Source organism: Harmonia axyridis, chromosome 7 (genome assembly GCF_914767665.1).
Source record: "Harmonia axyridis chromosome 7, icHarAxyr1.1, whole genome shotgun sequence".
Classification (NCBI taxonomy): Eukaryota; Metazoa; Arthropoda; class Insecta; order Coleoptera; family Coccinellidae; genus Harmonia; species Harmonia axyridis.
In genome coordinates, this window is record NC_059507.1 from 23,051,212 (window position 1) to 23,074,324 (window position 23,113).

Genomic DNA, 23,113 nt, shown 5'->3' on the forward strand with positions numbered 1-23,113 from the left:
CGTTGTATCGTATATATTTCCATGATTGAATGACATAACCTACTGAACACAAGTGACATAAGAAATGTCAAATAATAATACACAGTATTGCCATTATAACCGTCTTAGTTTGTATCAATACTATTGGAAAATCGTTTATAATATAAAATATTCTCCATAATTTCTCCAAATCTCATCAATTAACAAATGGGTGGTTATCGTTCTTCTTACAAATGACAAATTTATGAGAGTGCAAGTATGGAGTTTTGGCTGTCACAATGTCAAAATAGAGTTAGACGCTGCATCATCTTTTATTAGCATCGTCTATTGGTTATTTTGAACTTTTTGTATGTTCAGGAGTAATTTGGATTACAACAGAATATTCTAATTATCTTGAGCATTCAAAAATATCATCTCCAATCTTTATATATTTCCATCAAACTTTCTCTTCTGTTCTGCAATGAAATTCCACAACTGTTTGCTTTAATAATTTTAAACCAATGCTTTCTTTTCTATGTTTCACTATAGTGTTTTCTTTCCCTTTTCTACAATTTCAGACAGGAGGTAAATGCTATCAACTGATGATTTAACCCATTAGGAACCCCTCTATTTGAGGACGATATTTGTCGAATTGCTTCCTCAAGGACGACGCTAAAATGCAGAGGGGTGAGACAGTTCCCCTGTTGAACCCCAGTATTCAACACAAAGACCGGTGTGAATTTGGCAGACCGTTTCCAGCAGACTGTTTGACGGAAACACCCGAAGGCGGTGACCAGTGGCGTGCGGCAAAAAGACGATTTATTATGGAACTATTCACTAGATCGGATAGAAATTCAGGAAGTGGGTTTCGTATAGTATTCAGAGTATCCGTTGGAGGAAATATTGATTTTCTACAGATCTCGGGATATTTTAGCATCGTTTTTATTCAAAATTTCATCAGTCTAACTTGAAAAATTCATATCTACGGAAGTACGCGTCGGAGCACAACCATATTTGGAATGTAGATAACTATTAGCGATGTGAATAAACTGTGGAAAGATGATTGACTTCCCTTGGGATCCAGGGGAAGTTTTTCCAACCCTTATATTTCTAAAATTCGTAACTCTGAAAGTACGCTTCGGAGCATAACCATATTTGGAATGTAGATTACTATTGGCGATGTGAATAAACTGTGAAAAAATGATTGACTTCCCTAGGGATCCAGGGGTAGTTTTTCCAACCCTTATATTTCGAAAATTCGTAACTCCGAAAGTACGCTTTGGAGCATAACCATATTTGGAATGTAGATTACTATTGGCGATGTGAATAAACTGTGAAAAAATGATTGACTTCCCTAGGGATCCAAGGGTAGTTTTTCCAACCCTTATATTCCGAAAATTCGTAACTTCGGAAATACGCGTCGGAGCACAACCATATTTGGAATGTAGATTACTATTGGCGATGTGAATAAACTGTGAAAAAATGATTGACTTCCCTAGGGATCCAGGGGTAGTTTTTCCAACCCTTATATTCCGAAAATTCGTAACTTCGGAAATACGCGTCGGAGCACAACCATATTTGGAATGTAGATTACTATTAACGATGTGAATAAACTGTGAAAAAATGATTGACTTCCCTAGGGATCCAGGGGTAGTTTTTCCAACCCTTATATTCCGAAAATTCGTAACTTCGGAAATACGCGTCGGAGCACAACCATATTTGGAATGTAGATCACTATTAACGATGTGAATGAACTGTGAAAAAATGATTGACTTCCCTAGGGATCCAGGGGTAGTTTTTCCAACCCTTATATTCCGAAAATTCGTACCTTCGGAAATACGCGTCGGAGCACAACCATATTTGAAATGTAGACAACTATTAGCGATGTGAATAAACTGTGGAAAGATGATTGACTTCCCTAGGGATCCAGGGGTAGTTTTTCCAACCCTTATATTTCGAAAATTCGTAACTCCGAAAGTACGCTTTGGAGCATAACCATATTTGGAATGTAGATTACTATTAATGATGTGAATAAACAGTGAAAAAATGATTGACTTCCCTAGGGATCCAGGGGTAGTTTTTCCAACCCTTATATTCCGAAAATTCGTAACTTCGGAAATACGCGTCGGAGCACAACCATATTTGGAATGTAGATTACAATTAACGATGTGAATAAACTGTGAAAAAATGATTGACGTCCCTAGGGATCCAGGGGTAGTTTTTCCAACCCTTATATTCCGAAAATTCGTAACTTCGGAAATACGCGTCGGAGCACAACCATATTTGGAATGTAGATTACTATTGGCGATGTAAATAATCTGTGAAAAGATGATTGACTTCCCTTGGGATCCAGGGGTAGTTTTTCCAACCCTTAGATTTCGAAAATTCGTAACTTCGTAAATACGCGTCGGAGCACAACCATATTTGGAATGTAGATTACTATTAACGATGTAAATAAACTGTGAAAAAATGATTGACTTCCCTAGGGATCCAGGGGTAGTTTTTCCAACCCTTATATTTCGAAAATTCGTAACTCCGAAAGTACGCTTTGGAGCATAACCATATTTGGAATGTAGATTACTATTAATGATGTGAATAAACTGTGAAAAAATGATTGACTTCCCTAGGGATCCAGGGGTAGTTTTTCCAACCCTTATATTCCGAAAATTCGTAACTTCGGAAATACGCGTCGGAGCACAACCATATTTGGAATGTAGATTACTATTAACGATGTAAATAAACTGTGAAAAAATGATTGACTTCCCTAGGGATCCAGGGGTAGTTTTTCCAACCCTTATATTTCGAAAATTCGTAACTCCGAAAGTACGCTTTGGAGCATAACCATATTTGGAATGTAGATTACTATTAACGATGTGAATAAACTGTGAAAAAATGATTGACTTCCCTAGAGATCCAGGGGTAGTTTTTCCAACCCTTATATTTCGAAAATTCGTAACTTCGGAAATACGCGTCGGAGCACAACCATATTTGGAATGTAGATTACTATTAACGATGTGAATAAACTGTGAAAAAATGATTGACTTCCCTAGGGATCCAGGGGTAGTTTTTCCAACCCTTATATTCCGAAAATTCGTAACTTCGGAAATACGCGTCGGAGCACAACCATATTTGGAATGTAGATTACTATTAACGATGTGAATGAACTGTGAAAAAATGATTGACTTCCCTAGGGATCCAGGGGTAGTTTTTCCAACCCTTATATTCCGAAAATTCGTAACTTCGGAAATACGCGTCGGAGCACAACCATATTTGGAATGTAGATTACAATTAACGATGTGAATAAACTGTGAAAAAATGATTGACTTCCCTAGGGATCCAGGGGTAGTTTTTCCAACCCTTATATTCCGAAAATTCGTAACTTCGGAAATACGCGTCGGAGCACAACCATATTTGGAATGTAGATTACTATTGGCGATGTAAATAATCTGTGAAAAGATGATTGACTTCCCTTGGGATCCAGGGGTAGTTTTTCCAACCCTTAGATTTCGAAAATTCGTAACTTCGTAAATACGCGTCGGAGCACAACCATATTTGGAATGTAGATTACTATTAACGGTGTGAATTGATACCGGAGCCAGATTGTTGTTTTCGGAGGGCTGCCACTCCAAATTCAATGCGATCGATTGATTTCGTATCCAAAAATCGATATGTTCCGGTAGATTCAGATTGTTTCAATAATTTTGGTTTGAATCTTGTTTCAGTATCAGATTTAGGGGAACATTCATTTTTTTCAAGTTTTCTAAGGTAATTACAGATCGAATAGTTTCTATTGATTTTCAATTATAACTAAAAATGTCGTTTCCAGAAAGTATAAGTGGTTTTTTACCTTATTTTAAACTTGATAAAGAAGATATAATTCAGTGACAAAACATTCATTTTACGGAAATAAAACGTTTTCCTAGTTACATAATAGCTTATTTTACACGACAGAGCAATAGCAGCATCTGTTTGCAACTTTGTCGGTTTTTGGAACGTGCTCAACCATACCTTATACAAAAAATTAATAATATTTCTATTGTACCATAGTGTTCAACTACTGAAAATCTACCTGACAGGTGGTGACAATAAAATTTGAATGTTATGGTTATCTTTGACAAACAACCCCTTAGAAATTCTTTCTATATAGAAGTTGCCGACCGAAGCAATGCATGATGCTGAGTTATAAAAAATAAACGAATATCTATCTGAGACGTAATGGTCTTCCCATTGAAAAACTTTCTTTCACAGATAAAGCACGTTTCTATAAGTTGCATATCTGGAAATGTAAAATCGGTAATCGATATTTATGTCAGGAGATAGATTAAGAGTAAATTTGACTAATGAATTTGTATCGATTGAGTTTAGTTTTTTTAACACTAAACAAAAAGATATTACTTAGTCGTTATTACTTATTTCTACTATTGAATGCAAAATTTTGAATATTTGGAATCCTTGGGGAAGCTGCAGCCCTAAACCCCTTCTTCCCAGTCTCGGGTAGGCATAATACTTGATAAAAGTGATAGTCGTGATTTTTTGGTAGGAAAATTTTTCATAACATTATTTTTGATTTATTCTTCTTCACGATTAGAATTATCCTATTGATGAGTGACATCCATTTCAGAGAATACTGTTATTATGAAGATGTTGTTTGAACCTTAAGAAATAGTTTTATTTTCTTGTGTTCTGTATATTTTCTAATCTTTTCAAGTTATCAAGAGGAAAATTCTATTTCGCTCCAACGTCGATTATGACCAGAATGAATTGACTATTGGTAAACATATTTGTCTCTCCGCCATATGAAAACATACATCTTGCAATTTAGACTGATAATTTTTGAAAGACCTCTTGAGTATAACTAAGACTTATGTAATGGTCAAGCGCAAATAATTTTCTTAATCGAGGCTTAGGCAATCGCTGATTTCAATTTCTGACACAAGACATTGTCGAAATTAATAATTCATATGAAATCATAAAAAATGCTCTAAAGAATGCCCATGTTATCACTAGAAATGGATTGATTATTCGAAATAATTTGGAATTCCTTTATTATCCGATAAAGGTTTTCAAATACAATTATCATAAGGCGTTGCATTGTCAGAGGTGCCACAAAAGTGATCCAAAACAACCCTAGTTTGAAATTCCAAGAATTTTGCAAAAGGTACAAATTGGGGTAATTCCAAATGCTGTCCAATTGTTTTCAATTCACTCTCAGTAAACTGATGCTTGTATAACTTAAGGGTAATAAACGAAAGCGTTCGTGAAACCCTCATTCGTTAGAGTTTAGAAATTCCGAACGAGATATTGCGGGCAAATTTTATGACAAGCGATTATCCTCACGTTTCTTTAATCGTTATATTTGAATTTGAAGGCTTGCTGTTAATAATTATAGCTACCTATTATAATCCTGCTGAATACCTAGTGTATTGCCTACAGGGGAAACCATGTGAAAAAAACGCACCTTGTATTCTACCTACCGGGTGGTGTGCAAAACTTTAAATCGATTCTCTTGAATGCCAATTGGATCAAAGTATCGGATGAACCGATGAAAATTCTTCAAATTTAGCGGCTGAAAAACTACCCCTGGATCCCAAGGGAAGTCAATCATCTTTCCACAGTTTATTCACATCGCTAATAGTTGTCTACATTTCAAATATGGTTGTGCTCCGACGCGTATTTCCGAAGTTACGAATTTTCGGAATATAAGGGTTGGAAAAACTACCCCTGGATCCCTAGGGAAGTCAATCATTTTTTCACAGTTCATTCACATCATTAATAGTAATCTACATTCCAAATATGGTTATGCTCCAAAGCGTACTTTCGGAGTTACGAATTTTCGAAATCTAAGGGTTGGAAAAACTACCCCTGGATCCCAAGGGAAGTCAATCATCTTTTCACAGATTATTTACATCGCCAATAGTAATCTACATTCCAAATATGGTTGTGCTCCGACGCGTATTTCCGAAGTTACGAATTTTCGGAATATAAGGGTTGGAAAAACTACCCCTGGATCCCTAGGGAAGTCAATCATTTTTTCACAGTTTATTCACATCGTTAGTTGTAATCTACATTCCAAATATGGTTGTGCTCCGACGCGTATTTCCGAAGTTACGAATTTTCGGAATATAAGGGTTGGAAAAACTACCCCTGGATCCCTAGGGAAGTCAATCATTTTTTCACAGTTTATTCACATCATTAATAGTAATCTACATTCCAAATATGGTTATGCTCCAAAGCGTACTTTCGGAGTTACGAATTTTCGAAATATAAGGGTTGGAAAAACTACCCCTGGATCCCTAGGGAAGTCAATCATCTTTCCACAGTTTATTCACATCGCTAATAGTTGTCTACATTTCAAATATGGTTGTGCTCCGACGCGTATTTCCGAAGTTACGAATTTTCGGAATATAAGGGTTGGAAAAACTACCCCTGGATCCCTAGGGAAGTCAATCATTTTTTCACAGTTCATTCACATCGTTAATAGTAATCTACATTCCAAATATGGTTGTGCTCCGACGCGTATTTCCGAAGGTACGAATTTTCGGAATATAAGGGTTGGAAAAACTACCCCTGGATCCCTAGGGAAGTCAATCATTTTTTCACAGTTCATTCACATCGTTAATAGTAATCTACATTCCAAATATGGTTGTGCTCCGACGCGTATTTCCGAAGTTACGAATTTTCGGAATATAAGGGTTGGAAAAACTACCCCTGGATCCCTAGGGAAGTCAATCATTTTTTCACAGTTTATTCACATCGTTAATAGTAATCTACATTCCAAATATGGTTGTGCTCCGACGCGTATTTCCGAAGTTACGAATTTTCGGAATATAAGGGTTGGAAAAACTACCCCTGGATCCCTAGGGAAGTCAATCATTTTTTCACAGTTTATTCACATCGCCAATAGTAATCTACATTCCAAATATGGTTGTGCTCCGACGCGTATTTCCGAAGTTACGAATTTTCGGAATATAAGGGTTGGAAAAACTACCCTTGGATCCCTAGGGAAGTCAATCATTTTTTCACAGTTTATTCACATCGCCAATAGTAATCTACATTCCAAATATGGTTATGCTCCAAAGCGTACTTTCGGAGTTACGAATTTTCGAAATATAAGGGTTGGAAAAACTACCCCTGGATCCCTAGGGAAGTCAATCATTTTTTCACAGTTTATTCACATCGCCAATAGTAATCTACATTCCAAATATGGTTGTGCTCCGACGCGTATTTCCGAAGTTACGAATTTTCGGAATATAAGGGTTGGAAAAACTACCCTTGGATCCCTAGGGAAGTCAATCATTTTTTCACAGTTTATTCACATTGCCAATAGTAATCTACATTCCAAATATGGTTATGCTCCAAAGCGTACTTTCGGAGTTACGAATTTTCGAAATATAAGGGTTGGAAAAACTACCCCTGGATCCCTAGGGAAGTCAATCATTTTTTCACAGTTTATTCACATCGCCAATAGTAATCTACATTCCAAATATGGTTATGCTCCGAAGCGTACTTTCAGAGTTACGAATTTTAGAAATATAAGGGTTGGAAAAACTTCCCCTGGATCCCAAGGGAAGTCAATCATCTTTCCACAGTTTATTCACATCGCTAATAGTTATCTACATTCCAAATATGGTTGTGCTCCGACGCGTACTTCCGTAGATATGAATTTTTCAAGTTAGACTGATGAAATTTTGAATAAAAACGATGCTAAAATATCCCGAGATCTGTAGAAAATCAATATTTCCTCCAACGGATACTCTGAATACTATACGAAACCCACTTCCTGAATTTCTATCCGATCTAGTGAATAGTTCCATAATAAATCGTCTTTTTGCCGCACGCCACTGGTCACCGCCTTCGGGTGTTTCCGTCAAACAGTCTGCTGGAAACGGTCTGCCAAATTCACACCGGTAACACAAAGGAGGATAACGCACCAGTTACTCCGATTTTGCACAACTCACTAAACTCTTCCATTATTTTAACCAATTTTTGCCTGAATAAACTTTCATAGGTTCTAGTTGAATCAATGAATAAGATGTGGCATTTTGAATTCCCGAGTTTTAGTCACACTTTCTACGAGATTTCATTCAAAATCAATTATTATACCTTCTAATACTTTTTTGACCGCTCTCTAGCTTTTAATTCTGATAATGACTTTTTCGCCCACATCAAATAATGTCGCTTATAATGAAGAAGTTTTTTGTAAGTAAATATAGCGATGTGACAAAAATTCGACAAGGAAAGTAAATATCTCGGTAAATATTTGTTGAACTTTCGAACTTTAACAACGATATTTATCAATGTAACAATGTTTTACGTTGCACCTTACTAATTAAATACATTTGTTGATTTAATTAGTTACTAATTCTACAGAATTTTGTGCACAGTTGAAATCGTTTTTCAACATAATTTCTCTTCACTACTCAATTCCCTATTTCTGTACATCAATGTCGACACAGAATTTGGTCTTACAGAAGATGCATTCAGATTCAATGCGGATTTTTTTGAAGTTAGAAGCGGAGCTTCAAACGTTTACTAAGGAATATGTGACGCATCTCAACGAAGCATTTTAGTTTTCGTCTTAGTTGTCGGTTACAAAATTAAGCTGGTAGCACATTTTCATAAGAGTTCGTAATGTTTTCCTCAATGCATCAAGAACTCAAGGTAGGGATTTGAATGATTCTAAGAAACATTTGTTAAAATTTCAATTTTTTTTCCTAACCACATAAGTGTAGATATTCATTTTCAAAATTCATCAGGATGAATTGAAACCAAAACTGAAACTGTTTGACCACACAAAAAGTCACTCTTTCACTACTAATAAATCAATTTATTATCATTGTGTGTGGTGATAGCGGGGGTGATTGTCATGATCAAATAATTTGTGTATCTCATTTCCATTAATTTTTGGACATCGACATCAAAAGTGAAATTCAAGGCGAAATATTCAATTTGCAGATTTTCATTTCCATCAAATTATGGAATACACCGTTGCAGTATTTTTCAATTTCTAAGGCATCATTTATTATCTGGACAATACGTTGAGATTGTTGAATTTTTGAGTGGCCCTCTCTGAAGCCAAACAGATAGTTCGGTATTTTTTCAAATAAGGAGGATTCAGAATGTAATTTCTGAAGGATTAAATTTTCAAGGGTCTTCGAGATAATAGGCAGTTTTTGTAGTAAGGCACTTTCTCTCATGCAAAACTGCTAATATGGTTGTTATTTCTTGGTGTAGGTCTCAGTGTAGGTACTCTCTTCCCTGATACATCGTACCAGTATCCCATATCGATCGCCAGTTATTTTTGATCCCAGTATCCAACGTAATTGTCAAAAAAGAGAATTCTAATTTGAAAAAGCAAGTTATGATGCACAGATGGCGGTGCTAGTATTAAATCCATATGATTTTTAGTTAGTATCAACCTTCAAACGATACGTGTCAAAATTTGACAGCAGTCCGACCATTAGTTTGTGAGATATTGCGTTGAGAGTGTAGATACCTTTGTTATTTGAAAATGATGGAAAAAAAGAATTTCGTGTGCTGATAAAATATTGCTTTTTGAAGGGAAAAATACAGTTAAAGCAAAATTTTGCCGTGATGAAGAGTTTCCGGGGTCTGCACCAGGAAAATCAACCATCATTGCTTGGTATGCTAAGTTTAAACGTGGTGAAATGAGCAACGAAGACGGCTAACGCAGTGGATGCCCAAAAAAGGCTGTCACCGACGAAAAAATCAAAAAAGTTCACAAAATAATTTTGAATGACCGTAAAGTGAAGTTGATCGAGGTAGCAGACATTGTGAAGATATCATCTGAACGTGTACATCATATCATTCTCGAATATTTGTACATGAGAAAGCTGTGTGCAAAATGGATACAGCGTGAGCTCACAATCGATCAAAAGCAACAACGTGTTAATGATTCTGAACAGTGTTTGAAGCTGTTTAAGTGCAATAAACGTGGATTTTTTCGTCGAATTGTGGCAATGGATGAAACATGGCTCCATCAATTCACTCCAGAGTCCAATGGACAGTCAGCTGAGTGGACTACACACAATGAACCGAATCCAACGCTAGGAAAAACACAAAAGTCAGCTGGCAAGGTTATAGCATCAGTATTCTGGGATGCGCAAGGTATAAATATTCATTGATTACCTCCAAAAGAGCCAGATCATCAACAGCAATTATTATATAGCGTTATTGGATCGTTTAAAGGATGAAATCGTTAAAAAACGGCCCCATTATAAGAAAAAAAAAGGCGCTGTTTCATCAAGACAATGCGCCGTGTCACAAATGAATGGAAGCAATGGCAAAATTGCATGAATTGGGCTTCGAATTGCTTTTGCATCCACCGTATTCGCCAGATTTGGCCCCCAGCGACTTTTTCCTGTTCTCAGACCTCAAAAGAATGCTCGCTGAAAAGAAATTTAGCGCTAATGAAGTAATCGCCGGAACTGAGGACTATTTTGAAGCGAAAGACAAATCGTACTACAAAAATAGTATCGAAAAGTTGGAAGATCGCTATAATCGCTGTATCGCACTCGAAGGCAACTATGTTGAATGATAAAATCGAATTTTGCCTAAATAAACTGTGTTTACTATGATAGACCGGGGAGCTTTTCAATTGGCATGTTAGGTATCTACTCGGGACAACTTGTAGTTTCCCTGTTCGGCAGAATCAATCGAATTGCATCATTTTGTTATTGTAGTATCTGACAAACTTAGGGACAGAGTTACCTCGTTAAAGTTCCTTTCAAAAGCGGGTTTCTGTCCACGTATCCCCCTATCATATTTGAGGTAATCCAAAATACGGAATTGCACAATTAGGTCACAACAAGAAGTGGTAACCAGCACATAACACTTTATCCACATATCACCTAATCGATCACTTAGTTTCCGTACACACTAGGGGCGCGTATCTCTCACACTTCCAGCGGGGTTCGAACCCGCGTTTCTCAGCACGCGACACGCTGTCTTAGCATACAGGTGGTTGGTTTTTCGGGAGAGCCGATCTCTCTTTCTCTCGCTATCTCTGTCGGTTGCGCACGTATCTCGCCGCCCTTGATAGGCCTCGTACTGGACGTTCTAGCGGTTCGGCGACTCGTTCACCTAGTTTACGATTTCTTCGGGGGCCCCCTCTTGTTGACGCCAAGAGTGGAGCGACGGAGGAAGGTGGATTCTGTTTTGATGATGGGTACCTAGGAGCGCACCGCGGTGCTGCCCAATCAGAGGCGGCCTTGGAGGGTTTTTCGTAGTTTGGTAAGGGTGGGGGGATTTGAGGTGATTCAATTTTGGTTTTTATTTTTGATGGTGAAGCTTTGGAATCGTTGACGGCAAAAAAAACTGCAAGTTTATACAATGGTTTATAATTTCCTTCCATACTGAAAAATAGTCTGAATCTAAACATAATTAAATAAAAAAAATCGAGTATGATTTAGGGCTGGGAATCATGAATGAATGATGTGAATATTCATTCAATATTTATTCGAATAATACGCTCTATTAGTGAACGTCACACACCGCCATTTTTGGTTCTCTTGACAGTGTTCGGAATCCAAACAAATAAATTGTCGTTCAAATTAGTACGGTGTCGTTGAAGGAATTGGCTTATTTTCATAAATAAGAGTATTTGAGGAACGATTTCAGTATTAATTGATAGACAGAGAGAACGAGGTTAATACCAGTAAGTTTGAATCCTGTATCATTCCCCAGATTTTGTAAAAAGCCGTGTTTAATAGTTGAATTTCAAGTTCGAACTTACTGGTATAAATCTCGTTCCTTCTGTCTATCTATAGTAAAATCGTTCCTTAAATAATCTTATTGATCAAAATAAGCCAATTTCTTATTACTTATTTGAATGACAATTTGTTTGTTTGGATTCCGAACACTGACAGGAAAACTAAAATAGCGTTTATTGACGTCATCACTAATAGAGCGTATTGCGATTTAAATTATTCGAATATTCATGAATATTCACTGAATAGCCGAATATTTATTGAATAGTTGAGTATTCAATAAATAGTTGAATAATCAATGACTACTTTTCTATTCAATCAGTGAATAGTCAATTATTCACTGAATATTCATTCATATTCACTGAGTATTCAATGACTAGTTCTCTATTAATTTGTTTATGATTATGATTATCCATGAATAATTGGATATTTATGAATATTCGATACTATTCATAAATATTCACTAGTGATGAGTAGTTAGTTGAGTAATTTATCATTCTTGAAGTTACGAATGAAAGTTATTGAATGATCACGACAATTTGATTATAAAAATATGACAATTTATTCGGTAAATTCAGGGTATTCCCAATCCCGACTTTCCAAGAATAAAAAACGTTTTGACATTTATGCATCAAATAACAGTAAACTCTGTTCAGTATAACCTGTTATTACTCGTTATATAGATCTGTTAAATAATTATGCATATTTTTTGCTAGATGTCAACTAAGATCAGTGGCTAGGTTTTTTGAGTGGAATATTGGAATAAGTATTAACTGAATAATCATTGAATATTTACTTAATATTCATTGAATAATCAATTATAATATCATAAGAGTATAAACAATATTCGATTATATACCGAGTCACGAGAGCGCAACTCGAGTGGTGTTTAGCGAATACGTCGAGTGAAGAGGTTCATAGAATCGAAATATATCATCTATACTCGAGTTGGTATTCGTTAAGATTATATCACGAATAATATTTTTAATTTCTTATTTATTAATATAGCTATAACTAATTAATATAGCTATAACTAAAGCGCTGCCTTTTGAAAAATTCAATGACATTTCACTGAGCTTAACTTTTTTTTGCAAACGTCCAAGTACGTACTATGGAAATAATCACAATATGGCAGGAGGTGAAACACCGAAAAATTACACCACGTCATCAAGGGGATATTCACTTATCAAAACGCCGCGCTGTAACTATTGGAAATTCGCGGATTTTATTGGTTCATTAAAACATGAGGTTTTCACTGAATATTTACTGAATATTCATAAAACAATCATTGAATAATCAATGAATACTCTTTGAATATTGAATATTCTTTGGATATTCTTACAGTTTACCTATGTTTTGGAAAGTGTACAATCTAAAAACACCGCAAAAATATATAAATGATCAACATAAAACATTTTTATTGAATATCCTGCCACAGGATTCGAATCTGAAGTCATTTGTTCTGAAATCCGTGATAAAATTTGAAAAATTCATAACTCTGAAACTACTGAGTAAGTGTAAGTATTTAAGGTGAAAAATATTGTATTCAGCATAATCGTAGCAAAATGCCTCAATTATTCATATAATTTTCTCAAGTTATTTTCTCTTTTTCTTTTTCCTTCAAAATTCATGACATATTTTTTATAACGATTCGAAATATTGTCCGACGGAACAAAAAACCATAGTTGAATCTTTGAAGTGTTTAGTTTTTTTTTATTTAGATAGAGAATCAGAAAGATGTGAGGTCTAATTTTTTTTGTGATTTTGTGTTTCATTATTTTTGCTTACTTAGATGATTTATTGGAAATAGGTTATTTTTAAACACAAAAAAAAATTCTCTGCAAGCGAAAATGAATACCATCGGTGTTTGAATATGAGTTGATGCAAAATATCCACCAATCTCATTCCTACCAATCCTCTTGAGCGTTTGTTCGAGGGGAACAATGGGCTATCATTTCGACCAAGTGTCTGTTATCTTAAATTTTGAGCCAGTTCTTTTCTGTTTTTTGTATTGTCAGAAAACCAAATATAAGAATATTCATTTAATTATAGTTATTTATAATACAAGTGCAGAAGGCATTGTTATTCTTCCACGAGTTCAAAATTCAAAAACGAGCCACGAAGTGGCGAGTTTTGGAATGAACGAGTGGTAGAATGAGCCTTCTGTACGAGTATTATACATTATTTTCCCTAATTCATTGCATTTTCATTGAAATTAATGAAATATTTCCATAAATATAATTTAGTGATTTTTGCATTGAAAAATGTTGGTTGGCAAAACTGATTTCTTTGAGGCAAATTGATGAATTGACAGATAAAGCCCTGGCGGAGTACCAACATAGAATAATAAAATATAACCATGAAAACTGTGCGTTTCTGATATATTCTCGCACGATTTTGTTCTACAAGATGTGGAAGAATGAACGAAATAACCACAGAATTCGAGAAAAATACAACTAGTCTCCCAGAGCACCGGAATTGAAACAAACTTCGATAGACTTCTACATATTCAAATATCTATTTTCAATATTTCGTCAGTTGTATAGAATATTCATCATTCCGGTTAACAAATGGGATTTCTTTTGATCACAAGAATACCCATATTGTTGTATCACTGTCGAAGGAGCCTCTAACTAAATGAATAAATGCATATAACCATTCGTTCGAAAGCATATGTTGAACCTACGCATTTAATTAATATAACCACAAATAGACAGACTTATTAAGTGACAGAAAGAGGAGATGAGATGATTAAAATAGAAGAGGCATTCTTCAGCTTCCTATTTTTGTTTATAGGAAAGGAAACTTCATCTCATTCACGTTTTGGTTATGAGATTCCAATAAATAATCAAGAAAGACACTGAATCAGATATGGATCCTACCAGTCTCTGCTTGATTTCTAGTCTCAAATTTCTGATGTTTGATTAATTAGAAAAATGAAATAAAAAAAAAGGAAATGCTACCTTTTTTTATAGCGAAGTAATATCATTGAACTTTAAGACTAAATCTTCAAGGACCCCCGATCTCTTTTTCGAGATAAGTTTATTTGTTTATTTGTATAGTAATCAATGTAAATTTACAAAGATCCTACCATTTTAACCCATCAAAATTACATGGGGAGTCATAAATACAATGGTATATACAGGCATATGAATATACACAAATTACAGGCATATGAATATACATAAATATTATTAAAATTATACAAAGCAGTCAGAAAACGTTACTTGTAAAGGTAACGAGTTACATGGTGTTTTTGAAAAAGGACTGTTTCAAATATTTCGCTATATCTATCTTAGATTCTGATTGAGACATTCCAAATATTCTGAAACGTTTTTTTCAGTAATTTTATGGTTTAAATCTTTAAATGATACTCATAACATTTCATAAAAATTAATTATGGTTTTTGAGATATAGACGAGGGTTAGTGTTTTTTAATGGGACACCCAGTATTTTTTAAAGCAATTTTTAAGCTGCAGATTTAGAGGGGAGTTGATGTTTTTTAAATGGGACACCAATGATATGATTTAATTACAAACAATGGACAAAATCAATATGCCATACCTTGGGTATGAACTCAACGGTTCATGAATTAATGGAATTCTTATGAAAAAAATTATGGCGATGAGGACTCACATTTGTTTTAATATTTCGGCGGAAGAATTTTTTTCGAACAAACCTTTTTCATTTTCGATTCTGCAAATACGTAGTATTATGAGACTGTTTGCGCATGTCACTGACTATTCGATACCGTTAGCAATTGCGGTTTTTCCTCATTTAAAGTTCTTCCTCGATAAATTTTAAAGTATTCATTTTTGGTATAGGGTACGTTTAAGTAACCCCCACTTTCTATAAGTAGAATAGACTGAAATAATAAAAAATATAGTTTCTAATTTGAAAATCTTGAGTTTTAATGAATTTGAGTTGTCCAAGTTCATGATCTTCTCATAAACACCCTGTACATTTTTGGTCCAAACCGCAAATAGTCTTATAATACTACGTATTTGCAGAATCGAAAAACAAAACAAATTTTTCGAAAAAAGCTTTTTCAGCAGAAATATTAAAAAAAATTGAGTCCTTATCGTCACCATTTTCTTTATAACAACCCCATGAACCGTTGAGTTTTTACCCAAGGTATGGCATATTGCTGAAATTGCCATCAAAAAAGCTAAAAGCTATCTAATGATGCAATAATATACTGAGCGTGCCATTTGAAATAAGGAAGTACATAGTAGTCTGTTTCCGGTATAACCGGAAGTTGTAGAGATCTGAAAATATTTTCGGGTGGAAGTTCATTGTCTCAAACCCCAACATACAAATTTTCAGCAACAAATTATGATTAGCATTCCATAAACGTCTAATAGGCCATCGCGGTATTTAAGGTGCTCTATCAAAAAAAAAGGCGAAAAGCGCAATATCTTTGAAACGGATTAGATTTTTTAAGAACCGATAAAGGTATGCTTTTCGACAAATGTATGGCTAAAAAACTGCTTTGAAAAAAATGGGGTGAATGATATAGCAAAATATTTGAAACAGACGTTTCTCACAAACGTCCTTGAAAACTGGAGAACGAATCAAGATATCTATGATCTTCTTTTCTTATTATTTCTAAAAAGGAGATCGGGGGTCCTTGAAGATTTTTTCTCCAAGTCTTATAGTTCTCGAGATGCTTACAGCGAATTTGAGACATCCTGTACTATTGTTCGATGTATAAAGTTTTCCTGGATACCACAATATATCAAAATAATACTAAACTAATCGAATTGAGTTTTTGAAATTTTATATAACCTTCAGATAATCGAATTCTCATTCAAATTGTTTCAGAAGTGAAACATGCCGAATTCTTGGAAATAATTCGTTTTTTATTACCTCATTTAGTGCACTTTCACATTAAGTATTCAAGTAAGAGGTAGAAAAGTTATCGTACTTATCTAATAATATTTCCTAACATTATTTTGCGAAAAAAATACTCCGATAAATTAATGAACAATAAAATTCAAAAAGGGGGTACTCCGCTTTGAAAAATATTTGAGAATCTTTTTTAGAGATGGGTAAGTTGATTCACATAACTAATATTACACGTTCATGTAATTTTGAGTGAATTATTCCAAAATAGGATTGTACTTGTAGTTGAATCATTCGATATCATAACAAAAAGCTAAAACCAACGCTTCGAACACACTTAATCTGTCGACAAATTAATTCTCCTTGAATATATTTTGATTCAATCCAAACAAACAATTGCATGAGGGATACAGTTACATAAAACATTAGAATTTATATGGCACAAATCTTCGGATAATGTCAAAGGGATATACTGTGGTAATTCCAGGTAGAATAATTGCAGCAGTATTAAACACAAGTCTGGAAAAATGTCAAAGGTCATAGCGAGTTTATGTAAGAAAATCGAAAGCATATACATAGATACAATGTTCTCGGTTGTGGTAACCAAGACAAAGACTGTTTACGTTAATGCTGCTATGACAGTGCTAATTGATCCAATTTGCATGATGGGAAGTGGATTGGTTTGCGATAATGTGTACAAATTATGCGAAAATAGTTCCCGGCAAACGTAGACAAATTTCAACATCAGTTTTTAATTTTCAATTACACAGACTTTTTTGGTGTACAGGCTGGGCAAATTTCGATGTTTTAGCACTACAACTTTTCAACCAGATGAGATAAACAAAATCTGATACTCCATTCTCGGTCTCTTTTTCTGAGAAACTAACAAGGGTAGTATTCCTTTTTGGCCTCCATTTTTTGTTTTCGAGTTATAAGCGAAAATTGTAAAAATGGCGATATCGAAAAACATTTATATCTCCGCTAATACTTATGATAGAGCTCTGAAATTAAAACATTTTACATGCATTTTTTAACATAGAATTTAGTGGCGTGGGTATTTAATTACGAAGTTTTGACCCAAAGTTGTGTGTTTTCAAATGGGAACACTAGATTTCTGTGCCATTTTTTGAAAGCTTAATTTTTCCTGATTTCAAAAATATATAACATCGCATTATTCGTATTAAAATAAATAACAGAAAATGGTCAAAAACCTTTTTCACCTAAGAGTCTCAATATTTCTATGGTTTCAACTGTTGATGAGCATAGAAAAATTGAGCTTTCTATAACAAGAGCAGTGTCCTCCGTCAAAAACATTTTTGACCACTTTCTGTAATTTATTTCAATACGAATCATACGATGTTATATATTTTTGAAATCAGGAAAAATTAAGCTTTTACAAAATGGCACAGAAATCTAGTGTTTCCATTTGAAAAAACATAACTTTGGGTCATAGCTTCGTAATTGAAAACCCTTTTGAAGATACGAGCACGCCACTGGATTCTACGTAAAAAAGTGCCTCTATGATGTTTTAATTTCAGAGCTCTATCATCAGTATTAGCGGAGATATAAATGTTTTTCCAATTTTCGCTTATAACTCGAAAACAAATGAAGGTGGCCAAAAATGAATACTAGCCTTGTTAGTTTCTCAGAAAAAGAGACCGAGAATGGGGTATCAGATTTTGTATGAAAGTTGTAGTGCTAAAACTTCTAAATTTGCCCAACCTGTACAAAAAATTCGGCAGGATAAAAAAATAAAAATAAGTAGGTGTAGATAATACAGTGTGGTCCAACGAAAACTCAACACCTCGACTTTCCGGCTTTAAAATGAAAATGTGAAAACTCGCTCGGACCCGTCATTTTCTGATTCGAGGGAGAACAACTTTTCCGCTCTTCACATACCCGTACACCCTGTATCTCGGAAACGAAGGTTGTTAGAATATATATTTGTATGAACTTTTTTTCATGAAAAAAGGTGTTCTATCCGACGCCACAGTTGTTGAACTAAAATCTGGACCACCCTGTATATTATAACTCAAAACTCAATCATGTTGAACATAGAGCTCATTTGTCCAGAAATTGGTAACTAGAGAAATTATAAACATATTCAAATAGATGGTTGATTTGATTTCCTCCAGTATTCAATTATTCTTACTATACAGGGGGTTTCCTAATTGAATGTCAATATTTATGAGGATGATTTTTGGTCCCATTTTAAGAAAAAACTTCATATGAACAAATGTCCTAAACATCTAACCTTTTGAGATACAGGGTGGTAAAGTTTAAAAAAAAATGAAATCTGTATTGACGATATTTTTATGATCATGCATAGAAACGGTTTTCATTTTTTTAAGCGAAAACGATCCATCGAATTGAAAAAAGTCAAGTGATCAACTTTGATTAGAAATGATTGGGAATTTCAAAAATAATTTTATTTCAGGAGAATCTGTGGCGTACCATCAATGTCTGCTGAAATAGGCATGTCAAATTACGTACGAACGCCGCTGGTGGAAATTATAAAGAAATGATACATTAAAAAATGCCTCTTGATTCATAGTACTTGTATGAAATATCTGAATTAGTATTATAGATAGTAATAATAAATGATTTATTTTTTTAAACTTTAGCAACTTGTATCTCAAAAGGTAAGACGTTTGGGACATATGTTCATATGAATTTTTTTCTTAAAATGGACCCAAAAATCACCCCCATTAATATTGACAATAAATTAAGAAACACCCTGTATTTATTGAACTACATCAATTTTTTTTATTGAATGGTGTTCCAAATAAATGGTTAATTCAATTCCCTTTTTTTTTGTCAACGTAATTCAGAGTTCACTGACGTTGCGATCACAAATGTAATCTAACTGCCTCATATCAACTGTCAAGCAATGCCTATAGCTCTAATTAAATTGATTGATTCATTTTTAATCACGTACACATGATATCCCGAACTGTATTCAATGACGAACTTTAGCGGTCTTTTTCATGAAAGCAAGCGACGAGTGGAATTCAATCAACCACGATTTTTTAATTAATTCACTCAATCCAAACCCTCCCTATATTTGTCGCAAGTTAAATGCCGTGTTTAATTAATCATTTTAATGTTGTTTTCTACTCCCCGAGTGTTTTAGAATTGATATTTGATCTTACCTTGCAAACTCAAATGATCCCAACATGTCTGTGGTTTTATAACGGTCCGACTTTGATACTCTGAAAAAATTAAAGAATTAATTAATTTGTTAAACATTTAATTGGGGGTATTCGATCATTTGATATTCATATGCAGGTTGAATCATATGGTGGTAAAATTATCAAATTTCGTTTTAATTAATCACTACAGGAAAAATGTGGGAATAGGGATGTTGCGTGATATAATAAAATCAAATGAATTAGGTTTTCCACATCAAAGGCCGTTTTTAAAATACTAAAATAGCATTTTCATTATCTTCTGTCCCGAATTCAATTTAATAAAATGGATTTAAATTTTGTTAATTCTTTTTTACTAGCACGTGACTGCGAACGCCAATCAGGGCAATTTGACGTCATTGCACTGAGACGTTTAAAACATAGACAAACTAATCTTATCTAGAACTAGTTCATCTATGGTTTAGAACGTCAGATGATATAATCAAACCGAAATGACTGTCAATATCAGCTGCTATTTGTTCAGGTTGACAGGCCGTTTGACCATTAGCACGTGGTGATCATACATACACTAGTTAGTTTGTCTATTGTGGTGACTCTTTTATGCAGTGACGTTACCATAATACCGTGACAGAATGGAGCGTTTCAGCGGGAATTTTAAAAACTTTTTTTATTTACGTATTTTTTATTGGTACTTTCTATATTTTTCCATGAAAATATTTTTTTTCGTTTTTATATAGGGCTTATCTACAAATTCAAATTATTTCAAAATATGGGCAACATCCCTATTGTGATAATTTGCAAATACAATATGTTTCATGTATCACCGAAGAAGAAATTATATGTTTAACTCGCTATATGACTACCTTGGCTGGATTCCTATCCTCGCTACACTCGGCTATAAACTATCAGCCGCGTCAGTCAATCTACTTCTCACTCGTGTGTTTGAAACTTCAAATTTCCACACTTGTGGGAAAAGTTGAACTTTCACCACTTGTTGCACAATATACTAATTCTCTGATTATGTGGCTTATCATCAAAAATTCAGTGAATTAGAGAAAATAATGTATAATACTTGTATAGAAGGCTCATTCTATACCATTAGTTAATTCATTTGAATTTTTAAATCCTGGAAGAATATAAATGCCTTCTGCACTTGATTTATAAACAACTATTCCTATCCTATAGTTCCTGTAGTTTATCTTAAAGGTGTTTTAGATGTAGTAATACATTCTGTTTTGGCTACAAATATTTCTATACCTAGGGGTTTGGAAACATTATTGAACAAGAATAGAAGTCTCTGGAGTTATACCCATTTTCTGATATCTGTACAGCTTCATCTGCATGGCTGCACAAGGTGTTTATTTCTTTTTTCTCATTTTTGTATCCCCATTGATTTCAAACCACCATTTTAGTGAAAATATTTAAAACGTAGACCAATTGCGTTTTCAATTCCAAAGCTTCCTCGACGTTCAGAAGACTTGGAAGCAAAGTATGCGGCGTCTTCAAATCTAGTACAAATCGCGTTCAATTCGCTAATTCCATTCAGACGAATTGATAACGGTTAAACCAGTGTTATAAATACGTAATGCCGTATTTTATTAATCCTAAACAAAATAAACATTTACGTCCGTTCGATCGGACGCAATCGGATTTCGATACGCAAACCGGACAGTGATACACCAACTGTGCAACGGGTTATTTACTTTACGTTATGCGAGCAGAATTAGTGGTGGCCCAGATCATAAATCTGTATCGGAGGAAGGTGTTCCCGAAATCATTGTTGATTTGACAGGGAGCCCAATATTTGCGCAGTAAATGGGTATGAAATCGAGCCATTCTGATGCAGTGAATAATAGTTATGTTTCAGCGATTTTAACATTTAACGTAGAATTTATACTGGTAGATTTTATATAACTGGGTTCATATGAAATGATAGTATTATGTGTGATTAGTTTAGGAAGTGTGCGAAATTTTATACATCGTAGCCCACATCCAGTCCAGCCAAATGAAAGATTCTCCAATAAGAGTTTTTATTTTGATGTTAATAGGGGTTTACACCACGTGACATTTTCTTGATCTGCCAAAGTTTAACTACTCCTCAGCGTTACCACCACTTTTCAGGATGCTTGAAGCAATCTCAAACGTTCCTCTGATTGACCGCCCTTTTCTACCACGTGCAAGAATACAAAATAGCACTTTATTTTTGATTTTAGAAAAATCATTTTTTCAGCCTTCGACAGGACTTTTTAAATAATATTTTTTTCGGCAACCGTCCGGGAAGTGCTCACTTCCCGGACGCTTCTTCTCTGAGAAAGTAGCATTTCCCGGCCTAGTCCGGAAAGTACGTACTAGGCCGGAAAAGAATCATAGAATCCATAGCAACCGAGATAACGGCTGACAGTTCATATGAAATTAGTTGTCAAAAATTTGCATGTTTTTTTATCGCAATCGCAATAAAATATGGAAAGCAGCAGCAATAGTGTTATTTTACATGGTTGCCGAAAAAATATTGTACGCAACACGCCCGAAAATGGTTTTTTTGGACTCACATTTTGTCTATTCGTCCAAAAAAACCCTATTTTCCGGACTTGTTACGTAAATTACTATTATGTAAAAATCCATAAAAAAATGAATGTTTGTGCATCAGGCTCATTTTCCAACAAGTAGAGCCCAATCACACCACCAGCCAAAAAAGCCACAAAACAGTGACACGTTGTAGGAGGGAGCGGCTTTTGAACAATAATTCTTGGATTTTCTGAGCTTCAAGGGCAACAATTCCTCTTATATAAACGTAATCTCTGAGGTGAAAATGGGCCTTATTACTGAAGATGATTTTCCGTAGAATATCACTTTGATGCATTTCAAAGATTCAATCAGCGAAGATACGACATTGCTGGTGATCGACCAGCTTTAGTTCTTGTGTTAACTGTACTTTTAAAGTCTTAAGACCTATGTCTTCATGTAAAATACGGTCTAATATTGATTAAGGAATGCCTTATTCTACAAGGAATCGACAAACCTGGCTTTTCATCGACACTACAGGCTACAGCAGCAATATTTTCAGTTGTTCTTGAGCGATTCACAAGGTTTCGATTCTTTATATCAACTTTTTGTTCCTATAGCTCAAATTTCAAAATCAAAGTTCCACTACTTCCGGTTGAAAAGGTGCTTCGCGACGTACCAAAAGTGCTTTCATTTTGCGATCTGTGACATAAAATGACAGCTTCAAAAGTGACAGCTGTCCAGATATCGGTTTATTGAAATACATTTTTTTCGGCAACCGCTTTTTCTCTGGGAAAGTAGCATTTCCCGGCCTAGTCCGGAAAGTACGTACTTCCCGGACTAGGCCGGAAAAGAATCATAGAATCCATAGCAACCGAGATAACGGCTGACAGTTCATATGAAATTAGTTGTCAAAAATTTGCATGTTTT

General features: G+C 34.7%; 1 protein-coding gene across 2 annotated transcripts in view; it reads right to left on the reverse strand.

Moving 5' to 3' along the window:
- The window catches only part of LOC123684807 (AF4/FMR2 family member lilli-like), a 209,664-nt gene that overhangs the window by 173,227 nt on the left and 13,324 nt on the right, over window positions 1–23,113 (reverse strand). Inside the window, exon 2 of one of the 2 annotated variants that reach the window (XM_045624261.1) lies at window positions 19,685–19,744. In XM_045624261.1, coding sequence (XP_045480217.1) covers window positions 19,685–19,710 — 26 coding nt within the window. In that variant the 5' untranslated portion in view covers window positions 19,711–19,744. Of the gene's footprint in view, window positions 1–10,689; window positions 11,016–19,684; window positions 19,745–23,113 lie in introns of those variants that run through there. The other variant, XM_045624258.1, reaches the window with a different exon arrangement.